The sequence below is a fragment of the Pararge aegeria genome, chromosome 10 (genome assembly GCF_905163445.1).
Source record: "Pararge aegeria chromosome 10, ilParAegt1.1, whole genome shotgun sequence".
Classification (NCBI taxonomy): domain Eukaryota; kingdom Metazoa; phylum Arthropoda; class Insecta; order Lepidoptera; family Nymphalidae; genus Pararge; species Pararge aegeria.
The window spans coordinates 2,095,319-2,107,806 of record NC_053189.1 but is presented as its reverse complement, the minus strand read 5'-3'; the positions used below and the strand labels follow the sequence as shown (position 1 = coordinate 2,107,806).

Here is a 12,488-nt window from a genome sequence, read left to right as displayed (position 1 = left end):
ATGAAAATAATGCGAGAGCGCATTTAAAGGTGAACTGATTTTGATTAAATGCTTCAGTATTTCAGCTATACTGCGCAATAAGGAGAGTATTCTTCATGTATTAATAAAAGTTGTAAACTTTACAACTTGTATTAATACATTTGGAGAGTTTCCAAACATTTTTCACTCACGCTATGGCTCAGTCAGCTCCAATATTATTACTCATTCCCGTAGTTAAAATATCACTTGCTGCAATAATGTTCTCAAAAGTATTAACCCCTTCTCATTGTGGGAGGAGACCCGTGCTCTGTATTCGGCCGGTAACGGATTGATGTGATGATGATGATGATGGAACACTAAATCACGGAATCGAACCCAGGAACCCTGCTTAAATTCACAGCGCCCACCCGCATAATTCTCGTAAAAAGGGGTAAAAAGTTTTTGCTTCACGTATATATATTTAATAATTATAAAAGTTAACGTAATATAGATTTTCAAATAAATCGAAGTAATGTTTGCATACAGAAATATAATTTTTCTCTCTTTTCAAATTCATAATGAAGATAGAGAGATAAGGCTTTTGTAGTTTGTTTTTGGTATTTCATTATTTAAATACTGAAATAATTTGTACAATAATTCTTTTTGAATAAATGAATGAGTACGTTTCTGAAATAAAACGCGGCGTATTCACGTATTAATGAAAATAGCTCGCAATGGACTTTGTTTCGTGTAAAAAAAATCGTGCTTCAGGCGTCCGAAGAGCATTTAATTTGACGGCCAAAGCCCGTGTATTACGTTGGCTTACTCATTAAGTATGATAAACAGAATTGCTGAAGGCTGTTTGGCCGGTTCATTAAAAATTACTCACTGTAACATGAACTAGATACATTGCTATCAGGGAACTGTAAAGGAAAACATCGTGTGCTACACATGCTATCCGAGGCGCGTTGGTTGAGGCCGCCAATTTCCTAAATCCAGGCTAATGCTGAAAGTTCTCAAACTTTAAGAATACAATAACTAACAATTTTTGGCCCGATCCGGGATTCAAACCCAAGACCTCGTTATCCGTAGTTAAACATGTTTACCACTAGACCAACGAGACGTTCATAACAATGCATAATATCGGCGAAGGTCATTCGTAGGTTAAACTTTTTCTGCATTTACTTTTACAACACGATTCCTAAGGTATTTTTGGAGTTTTCATATGCACAAGTTAAAAAATGTGTTATAACACATTTATTATAACAACGTCAGACAATTGATGATCTTTTTAACGACTATTTTTATGTAAAAAAGACAGTCTACTTTACAGAATAATTATGTTGGAAAACATAATAAGCTTTCCGAACGGTGTTATTTAAAAAAATACCGAGAAAATTGCGGGAAAATTCATGAGCAACAGCCAGTTAATAACTAACCGAACTATAAATGATGTTTCAGTATATAGCAGTGATAGCCTAGTGGTCAGTACTTCGGCTTCCCTTTCGTGGGGCCGAGTTCGAATACCAGCCCGTACCTCTAACTTTCCTAAGTGGTGTGCGTTTTATAATTAAAATATCATCGTGAGGAAACCTTCATGTCTGAGAGTTTACCATATTGTTATTAAAGACGTAGAAAGTCCACCAATTCGCACTGGGTCAGCGTGGTGGACTTCGTGCTAAAACTCTTCTCATTGTGGAGCAATCCAGTGCCCTGTAGTGTTGTCGGTAATGGGTTGATATGATGATGAAGTTCCTTGGTGAAAACCCTAAAAAGGGCTTAATGGGATAAACCTGACTTCAGAAATTCAAATAAAACTTTGACTATAATAATATCCATTTCATCAATTTCCCCGGAATAACAAACAAAAGTTTGTGAACATACCAAACTGTAACTCATCTTATTAATATTTAGAAGCCACAGAATCGTTTGCCTCCATCAACAACTGTGCTTAAAGCTTAAAATAAGTTTACGTAAACAACATTGTTGACTGGATGTTTACATTGTTGACATTTGCACTTTAATTTAATCTGTGGTCGGATTAGGGATAGCGTAGAGATTGTTGGGGTAGCTTGTTTTAATTGGATGGCTATATTTCGGATATCTTGGCTTATTCGTTTGATTTGTAAACTTTTTCCACCGATTACGATGAAACAAAATTTGTTGTACATACAACGTGTAAATAAAAACCGAAATTTTACTTCACAGACTTTAGAAGTATATTATGTACTGTCTCTCAGACTTCTCTGTGAGTCTGTGATACCGAAAACCTTATAATTTTTGCGTTAACCTCTGCCATAGTTTTAGTGAAAGAAATCAGATACAGCCCTAACATCACATGAAAAATTAAAATCATGTGGTGTGTCACTTTATTAGGTACGCGTCGCGTAGCGTAGGTAGTATGCGCGTGTCGGTCTTTTGTCTTCAATAGGGTTGCCATAAGTAAGCACTTAGAATGTTGTGATTCGTTTCTATGGAAAAATTAATATGCTTTTTTTGATTTAATATTATTACAGGATGACTCATTATGAGATTCAGCAATATTTCGTAATTTGATTACACGTTGTATGAAAATTCACTTTTAGGAAGTGAATCGAAAACGCGTTGAGAATAATGCACATATTTATTTATTTATTTATTTATACTCTTTATTTGTACACCACTCAGAAAAACGAGACAAAGAACAAACGCATGAAGAATGAAGCAGGATACAAAAGGCGGCCTTATCGCTACGTAGCTATCTCTGCCAGGCAACCTTAGGATTAGGAAAACTAAAAATAAAACAAATAGGTGGGGTACAGTATTTAGTACATACATACAAATATCTACATACTAATACATAAACCAGACTAAACAAGTAAAAAAATATTATTGATAAATATAAAATATAAATATACTTACACATATCTTAATATACCATAAATACTTAAATATGAGTTTGAGTAGATAAATAAACATATATCGATGGAAGTAAAAAGTTTTTGATAAAATGCCAAGTCGATGACGACCAAACCATCAAACCAATTGGTACAGGCTTCTTCCGAAAAAGAGAGTATCTCAGAGTATCTCTAAGTAACTGTTAGTTTGTATGGTGGTTAGCATTTAACTACGGACCTCGACACTGTATCTTTTTCAAAATGTTCAGTTAAGGAACAAACATACACTGCTATTTTCCACTACTTTTAATATTTGTTGCGTTCAGTAAACCTTTTTTTCTGCCACAATGAAAACCACATAAATTAATGCCAAAATTTGAACTTAACGTGGGCGAAGCCACGGGCAAAAGCTAGTTTTATAAAAAAAAAAAGTTACTCTAGTTTTTGCATAGACTCCGACACTCATCTTTACAGAGATTAAATCTCAAATCTCCAGCTTTGTCTAACGCCAACGCTTGATAAATTAATACCTCCGATATGCCTTCAAAACAGCTCCTTTTTTATAACAATATTTTAATACCTCTAACACGAGAAAGAGTGTTTAAAAGCTCCTAATCTCCATTTAAACTCAAGTTCGTAGGATGTTTTATACTACCAACTAATCTGAACTAAATTAAGAAACAGTACTATAGGTACTTTTCTAAAAAATAACTCAATGAAAAATTACTATATAGACTTGATAATTTAATTTAGTTTATAGATTTATGCGCAATAGAAAAAGCACCAGTGATTTTGTTCTTTAAGGCCGTTCTTTTACTAGAAACTTAATAAAAAGTATTGTATGAGCTATGAACATATGAGTGGGGTCCCCAAACTGTTAGACCATATAAAGCTAGCAAGATGTCACCTTCAACGTGATGACTATTAGTTATTTGTTTATTTTCAACTACGTACGTTTTAACGAACAGTCAAAAAACTACTTATTACGGTTATGTCTATTACTTGTTAACTAAATCGTAAAATTGTTTTACACACCTGCAATATTCAGCCTGTTTTTTATTGTTAGTTGTTTTACTGTTGCCTGGCAGAAATCGCTACTCAGCGATAAGGCCGCCTTTTGTTTCCTACATTCCAGAACTGTTTGTTTTTGTAGTTTTGTTTTTCTGAACTTGATGTAATGTACAAATAAAGAGTATGCATAAAAATAAATAAATGGAAAATTCTTGACCTTCCTATTTAAATATACCTTGAACCGAAGCCTTACAATAGACCAGACTAGAAAAATAAGAAATTACGAAATAGTTTCCGCCGGGAAGAGGATCGATACCGGGACCTCCCATTTATATACCTTAGCACTCAGCACTCCGCCACGGAAGTCGTCAGATGGAATATATTTACACATGATTGATTGATTGAAGATTTGTTCGCAGGTAACTCCAGGCATGTCCCAAGTGCAGCCAGCATTAGAAGGCCTATTCTGGTCGGAGCTGTACGTCCAAATCCAATTATGGCCGGCGCATTACGAAAGGGGTGCTCCGATTCTTCGCTGCGAAGCTAAAGTAGCAGACCTGTACAGAGACAACTCAGCCGTCGCTTTATATTCCGCCAATAGTGATCCGAAAATAGAACGGGGTGAGTTTTATTTAGTTTCTCACTATCACACTTTTAAATGCCATGCGTGATGACTGCATTAATTCGGTATGCAATTGTCAATTTTTTTTTGTAATTTTAAATGCATTCTAGGAGTCGTCGGGTTCATCGCAACTTACAATTTATATTTTATAAGTGCTGGAGCACCTATATTTGCAGGACAGTATAGAGATAAGCGTATTTTTAACAGTAATAAGTAAGATAGAGAGTTACTGAGATATTTTTTTAATCTTAATAAAAAACCAAGCAACAAAGGTTTATGGCAAATCTAGCTATGTATGATGAAAAATATTAACCGTTTTTACGGGGCAGAATTTTTAAAATTTGCTAATTAAAAATATTTTTTTTCAGCTCTTTTGTTTTTTTCCACTTTAGTTAATTATTAGTTACTGCCAGTAATGCAGCATAGAAACAAATCATCGTGTGTTGAACTCAGAGACTTATAAAGAGACTTTACAGAGGTGAATCTAATTGAACTTTGTAGATAAAGCATTAAACTTTGGATTTTGTAATTAATAATGCCACGCGAAGCTAATTTGTGGATTCAAATGTGCAGCGCATTGCTGATATTTCAAATAATTAACTTTCCAAATGTTTAGACAACTTGGTTTGATTTCAATTAAAACTCTCAGAAATTCTTACGTTAATTAATTGAAAAAGCCAACACGCATGAATTCGTAAATTTAATATTACTTACAAAATTATTACAATTTATTTTTTATGACGTTTACAGTTTTGTTAATCTTATTACCATCAAAAACTAGATTATAACAAAATCAAATATTATACAACACATTTGATAATAGTGGCGGTAAACTGATTCCGAGATATTACAAAGATTACAGAGAAAAAATTACAAGTAATGTTTACAAGTAATTGGTAAGAAAACTATTTTTATATCTAAAAAAAGAACTACCTAAAAACTATAATAAGAATTCTAAGTTGTTAAGAAAGCAAAAATTTATTTTCTAGTTAGTCAAATAGTGCGAAGATGGGTGGAAATTCATTCGTAGCCATGCCTTAGGTACGGTAAAATAACCTAAACTACGGTAATAAAAGCTAATTTTGTCGTAGAAATAGTACGAAAATAATTTAAAAACACCAAACTGAATTAAATAATCAGACACAATTGTAACGTGCACAATTGTAACACGCTGCTGGCACCATTTATCAAACCAAAATAACTCATTTTGTGTACAAACCTTTAGCAAACTAAAAACGAAAAGTTTCACAAATGAATAAGCGGTAATGTAAGTAATGGACACTGTTATGCGTGACATGTCCGGATTCGATGTCAGAACGTTCAGAAGGATTGTGGACCTGTAAGGATTCATGGCTGACTTTTCTATTTCCACTTAAATGTAAATTTTTACTTGCCTAATAAAAATCCAAACATAACAAAAATATCAGTAATCCCTACAAAATTAAGTTAAGTATTTCTTTTTAGTTTATCCCGAAATTATTTTATAGGCTCAAGAGGAATGATGACTTAATAAATATTAAATTCAATAAAATTTCATTCTCGTTCTTTGTATTAAAATTTTGAATACCTAGTAAATTTAATCCAAAGATCTAAAGGGCATTCAGAGCTCAGCGAAAGAGCTTTAAGACAAAAGCCCGCTTCAACTTAAATATCACTATTGTTGAATTTCCAGAGCGACCCAAAGTACTTAAAGGTATTACACTTATAAATGGAAACCAAAATTATTACGGAAACTTTGAAGAAATCCTATGTTGACCCAGTTAAGTCTTCATTTGAAGAACGAATCGAAATTCTAACACCTACTTACAATTTCGGAGGAAATTAATGCCTTCTCAAATCTTTAATTTCTTTGTTTATTTTCCTTTTCTTTCCACGCAGACATTGTAAAACTAAAGTAAACTTAAAAACTAAGGCGTAGTCGGTGGCCACCGCGGTATTGATTATACGTAACCTTCAACCCTGCCCATAATTGTGACCGTTTAAAACCAAAAAAGACGTTTGAGTTTAGAAATTAGGAATATGTACAAACTACATACAATATACTATGAAAAAAAAACTATGTGAACGATTAGGTACGGGTTTAATATAACTACCATACACCCTAATAGGTTAGCCCGTTACCATCTTCGACTGCATCATCACTTACCACCAGGTCAGATTAACAACTTGTAGGGCAATAAAAAAAAAAGTAAAAGAAGATTCTCAAATAGGTCTAGCCCCATCTCAGCTCACTGAACTGGAGTCTTCCTAAAACAATATGAGCGTAAAAATCTTCAACCAGTTCCTGGTACACTCAAAAAGAAACTTCATTTCCTACATAGTAACTTCACTAAAGACTTAACTCATTTATTACCTTCATCAAATGAGTTAGTGCTTGTTGGAAAAATCGTATCTATCGCAAGAGCAGAAGCATACATGTTAAGGGTTACATTCCCCTGGCAGTTCCCCCGACAGGAAACCATAGTAATATTATTACTGGTAGCAAAGAGGTCATTGAGGCCCTGTAAATTATTGCTCCCCGCCTCATTTACGAATACAATTTCCTCTGCGTACACAGGGTGCCTTTGTTGCGACGTAATTTCAGCTCGACGCATCACGCAACATTGTTTCAGAAGTTCTGAGGAATTGCGCGGTTCTCAGATCATACATTACGTCACGTTGTGTGGCTGTTTTAAACAATTTAACTTATGCCAATGCTCGATTTATCACTATGTTCAGTCAGCGGATACGCATTAGGCAAGTTTGTGTCACGTTACGAGTTACGAGATAACGTCTGAAATATAATAAAAGAATATTTAGAACAAGTATGTTAGCCGCATTCTTTGCCTGCGTTTATTGCGGTTTTTTATTCAAAACCCGTTTGTTTTCTTGGGATAAAGAGTAGCTTTTGTTACTTTCCGTCCTTTTAACTAACTCTATGCTAAAACTCAAGCTTGCTTTGTCAGGGCGTTAAAGAACGACAAACAAACCAACATACTTTATGCATTTATAATATTAGTAAGATCAAGTTTAATTAATTTTTTTCGTTTAATCAAGTTTTTTGACGGGTGGTCTTTTTTACTTTTTTGCCGATCTCTTGGACGCAATGGTTAGATCGCCGGAAAGGATTTGAAATTTGTAATTTCTGCTCTAGTGAGAGGCATTTGCTATGGCTCATGACCACCCTTCACCGATGGTCATCAACCATGGCCAATTCCGCTCACACACACGGTTTTTAACCCAAATTTTTACCAGTTGAGAATCGAACCCAGAACCTTCCATCATAAGACCACAGTCACCAATGCGCCAGAAAGGTCGCCAAAATTCTAATAATACTGAATTCTGGTTTTGATTACACACTTTTTAATATTCACCTACGTACATTTGAAAAATGTCTACCTCCGTGAATAACACTGCAGCAAAACTATCAAACCGATCTCGTATGCGCCACGTTCCGCGGTACAACTCCAAAGCAAATTCGGTCGTATTTCGTATTCGACTACCAATTTTATTCAATTTTTTTTCTTTGCAGTGACGTCACCTGGTTCCGGAGCCAAGCTGCGCGCGTGCCAAATCCTTCTACTCCACATTATCGTGTGGGCCGTATGGGCTAACAATACATAGAAATAGTCATAAAACTCGCAAAACGGCGATGTTTCACTGCGACATAGGAAGAGTCATAGTAATATTATAACCATCTGTACCGCGAATAAAGTTGTTTAAATCAGAATTAGCCATGACCTTTTTTTATGCCCGTTGTTCTTCTTAGCGTGCCGTGCTTACGAAGGTTTGTAATCAGCATTTTTAACTTTGGAGACAACTGCACTGAATAATAGCTTGATATTCTCACCGTAAGTTTTTGAGCCATAACATTCTTCTACGGCCGGGTGTAGGTAAAGGTGGTTAAAGGAGTGTATAGTTCTTGATGTTCCACGTCACGTGTGCAAAATATTCTTTTTTATTGGTCTTAGTCTAGAGCTTTTGCCATGTCTGTTGGACAGCGGTGTTCTGTGATTTTATCCAGGTATTTATATTCTCCATCTAGAATATGAGTATTACGCACGCTTTAACCGATCTTAATAATATTTTGAATACAAAATAGCACACTTGTAAGCTTGAGAATAAAAAATAAAATAAAACAAAGCGGATGAAGTCGCGTCTAGATTTGATATAAAGAAGTTTAAATAGAGAGTGAGATAGAGATAATAAGTATCTTATCTTATCTCTGTTCTTTCAAGATTAATCAATGAATATATGATTGGGATAAACTTTTTCAATTGACTTCAAAACAGGAGGATGTTTTTTTTTGCGTGTGTTTTTCATTTACTTATCAATTAATTACTATTAAATAATATTGCATGTAACATATAAAATTAAAACCACGGTTGCTTCAGAAAATATGTTTCTTGACTTGGCTAATAATTTAGAAATTATTACACTGTCGAAAGCAATGGTATAAAAATGTTATCCAACATTTTGTTTAAAATAAAACTTGTATGATTTTATGACATAAGTAGAAAATATTTCTTATTTTTAAGTGTAAATACAAAAAATGGACTTTTACATGGATTAAAAATGTTTTTTTATTGTTTAATTGAGATCTTTGAATTGATTGATTCCATGTGTTACTGTTGTTTGATTTCATTGATATTATATGTAAAGATTTGTAAGCTCATTGTTTGATATAGGTAATTGTAATTTTTCGAATGGCGCAGTGAAAAATTGATCTGTTTATAAAATAGATACGCCATAGTTGTATATTAATTCTCAGGTCAGGAGATAAGAGGAAATTATAAATAGTTAATTGTACCTAAATGAGCTAATAATATTATTACCAAAGAATGTAAAGACTAAGAATATTGTTGATTTAATACAAATTATATGTGAAAATGTTTGTTTTATTTTTCCCTTACAAATGCCCGCCAGATGAGTTTTACCACAACCAAGCGGCAAAAAATAAATATTTCATATTTTAAATGTAGCTTGCAAAGGCAAGGAATACTGTTAAGTAATGTTATACAGACACGCAAATTAATTTTTGCCTGCAGATAATTAGTCACAGCTGTAATTAGAGCACAGGAAATTCTCATAAAAGAGGGAACCAGACCATCGATCCACCACTTTGCAGTAGAAAGGAGATTGAGTTTAGTAGTGCATATCACTACTAAACTCAATCTCCTTTCTACTTATCAACATTGAAGAGTGTATGTTTTGACAGCCGGTTGGCGCAGTGGGCGGAGACCCTGTTTTCTGAGCCCAAGGCAGTGGATTCGATTCCCACAGCTGGAAAAATGATTGTGTGATAAGCATGAATTTTTTTCAGTGTCTGGGTGTTTATCTGTATATTTTAAGTAATTATATGTATTATATTTATAAATAATATTCATCAGCTATCTTAGTACCGATAAAACAAGTTACGCTTACTTTGGGTCTAGATGGCGATGTGTGTATTGTCATAGTGTACCTATTTATTTATTTATCAGAGTAGGTAAATCGATTATGCAATCCGAAGATTTTGGATTGCATTGATTTTTACATACGGATGGTCATTTCCATTTATCCGCTGCTTAGCAACCACTCTATGCTTGTTGGATATATTCAATTTGTCTAATTATCTTGGGACATTTTAAGAATAAAGCCACGCATTTACGCATTTTTTTCTTTTATGATACCATACAAATTGTAGGCAAAAATGTTGAACTAGACACAGCTAAAAAAAAAAGGTAACTAAAGTATTTTACACTGGAAAGGAAATTGCCTATGAATTAAATAATGTATAATCAATGATACTGCCTTCTCACATACCACATCAAATAACCTTCGTACATTAATGAAAGCCCGATACAATAAATTGATTTTGGCAGATCTGATACTCCCACACTCGAGTGAAGTAGGTAACATTGATTGGATATCAAAGCTGGCATCCCTGTACAAGTTGAGAAGCAAATTTTGAAGTAGCTTTTGATCCTTTGACTGGTGGAAATTGAATATCCTAATAAGCACTCTTAATATAAGATTTTATTCACTCTCTCTTGTATCTATAGGATGGACTTAAGACACCAGAAGGGCTGGCATACGCGCCACAAAGTAATTATCTCTGAACTTAATCTTTTCTCATGTTTTTCCATAGAGATAGACGAGAAGTAAAGCTAACATTTCTTTCTCCCTACATGAAATAACTTCGCGTCGTATTATAAGATTTTATTCACTTTCTCCTTTACCTATTGAAACTAATTCAGACACAATAATATAGAGATATGGGTAAACAAACATACAATTCTTCCTACAGAAAGTTCTCTCGTATTTAAAGCCGTTTACATTTCAGTTCAATACAGAAGAGTAACGTTTATTTTATTTTAAGAAAAACAATGGACACAACAAGAGGAAACTTAAAAAGTAGGATACAAAAGACGGCCTTATCGCTTAGAAGCGATCCTACCTTGCAACCTTAGGATTAGAAAAATTCAAATTCAAATTCAAATTCAAATTCATTTATTTCAAGTAGGCCTACTTTATAAGCACTTTTGAAACGTCAAGTATGCATGTTTGTGTGACTCTACCACCGGTTCGGAAAGCAGATTCTACCGAGAAGAGCCGGCAAGAAACTCAGTAGTTGCTCTTTTCCAACATCAACGTTTACAATCATTTTGCTATCTTGCGGGAGATGAGAGCGAGGCTGGCTGCTTCCATTCTAACTTGTCATTGAGGAATTCATCAAATGTATAGTAACCTCGCTGTACTAGATGCGTTTTTACACATTTTTTAAATGTATGCATTGGTAGGTCAAGAATTTCCTTAGGAATCATGTTGTAAAAGCGTATACTCAACCCCACAAAGGAGTTCTGCACCTTTCGCAGACGATATGCAGATATCACTAATTTATGACCGTTTCTGGTCAAAATCAAGATAAACCGATTGGTGGGGTGTAATATTATTACATACATTCTTACGAATAATTACACAATTATCCAGATTTTTATAATTTATTTTATAAAAAATTATAAACTAATATATCCTATAACATACGATACATACTTAAATATGAGTATAAATAAATCACCTAAGGTCGTCTTTACTGCTCCTGATTAAGAAACTAAAAACTTTTCTGAGTCGGAAATAACCACGTGAAAGGTTTTAAAAGCCTCACCGAGGGATGGAGGCTCGCCAGGAGTCCCAGGGCTTGACGAAATCGGGGGGTACAGGGGACGTTGAATTTGTGAGTCCTGCGAGGGCTCAGACCTCGGCTTAGGTCTACCGACTGAGGATGGGAATAGTGTTTGATCTGAACGCCCCGCGTGACCGTTGAAAAGCATGAAATTTTTCGCAAACCCAACCATATTCATACTAATACCTACCTATCTTGCAACTTACTAATAAACCGATCGGCGGGGCGAGTCAAATTTAATTGAATTAATTTCCTATTTATTTTCATTATCATCAGATCACCCGATTCACTTCCACTGCTGGACATACTAGGTCTTTTGTAGGGTGTTCCAAACTCCACGATTCTGGGCCGCTTGTATCCAGCGGCTCCCCGCGACTCGTTTGATGTCATCCCTCCACCTCTTTGGGGGTCGACCAACCTTGTGCGGGATTGCTGCTTCAACACATACTCTATTTCTTATTTCTATTTCATAATTTAACTAGGAATGATGGCACGCCCACGCTACGTTCACTTATGCGTGTGGTTTAATTAATAGTTATTTTAAGGGCTTTCCAAATCCTCAAGTATTAAAGTGGATAAAGGATTTACCCCAAATACAGACATTCTTATATCCCCCAATATTTATATAATATACAAGTCTTATATACATATTAGCATTCTGACGTTTGACGAATGGACGAACAGATGAAATGCGAATTTACCAAAGTAAATTAAATAATGTTATTGCTCATGAGTAAATCAAGCTTTAAACCACGAAAATTAGATTTTTTTTTAATTTTCGCTGCAAGTTACCCGTGGGCTGCAATCTCATAATGGTTCATGACGATGCAGTCTAAGATGGCATTGGGCTAACCATCTGATATATATCGTATAAGGT

At 34.5% G+C, this 12,488-nt stretch overlaps 1 protein-coding gene across 1 annotated transcript in view; it reads left to right on the top strand.

Annotated features, from left to right (window-relative positions):
- Positions 1-8,751, top strand: part of LOC120626853 — a 140,015-nt gene extending 131,264 nt beyond the window's left edge. Inside the window, exons 7-8 of the mRNA XM_039894628.1 lie at positions 4,265-4,466; positions 7,979-8,751. Of these exons, the coding sequence (XP_039750562.1) occupies positions 4,265-4,466; positions 7,979-8,070 (294 nt within the window). The 3' untranslated portion in view covers positions 8,071-8,751. The remainder of the gene's footprint in view (positions 1-4,264; positions 4,467-7,978) is intronic.
- Positions 8,752-12,488: the final 3,737 nt, after the last annotated feature.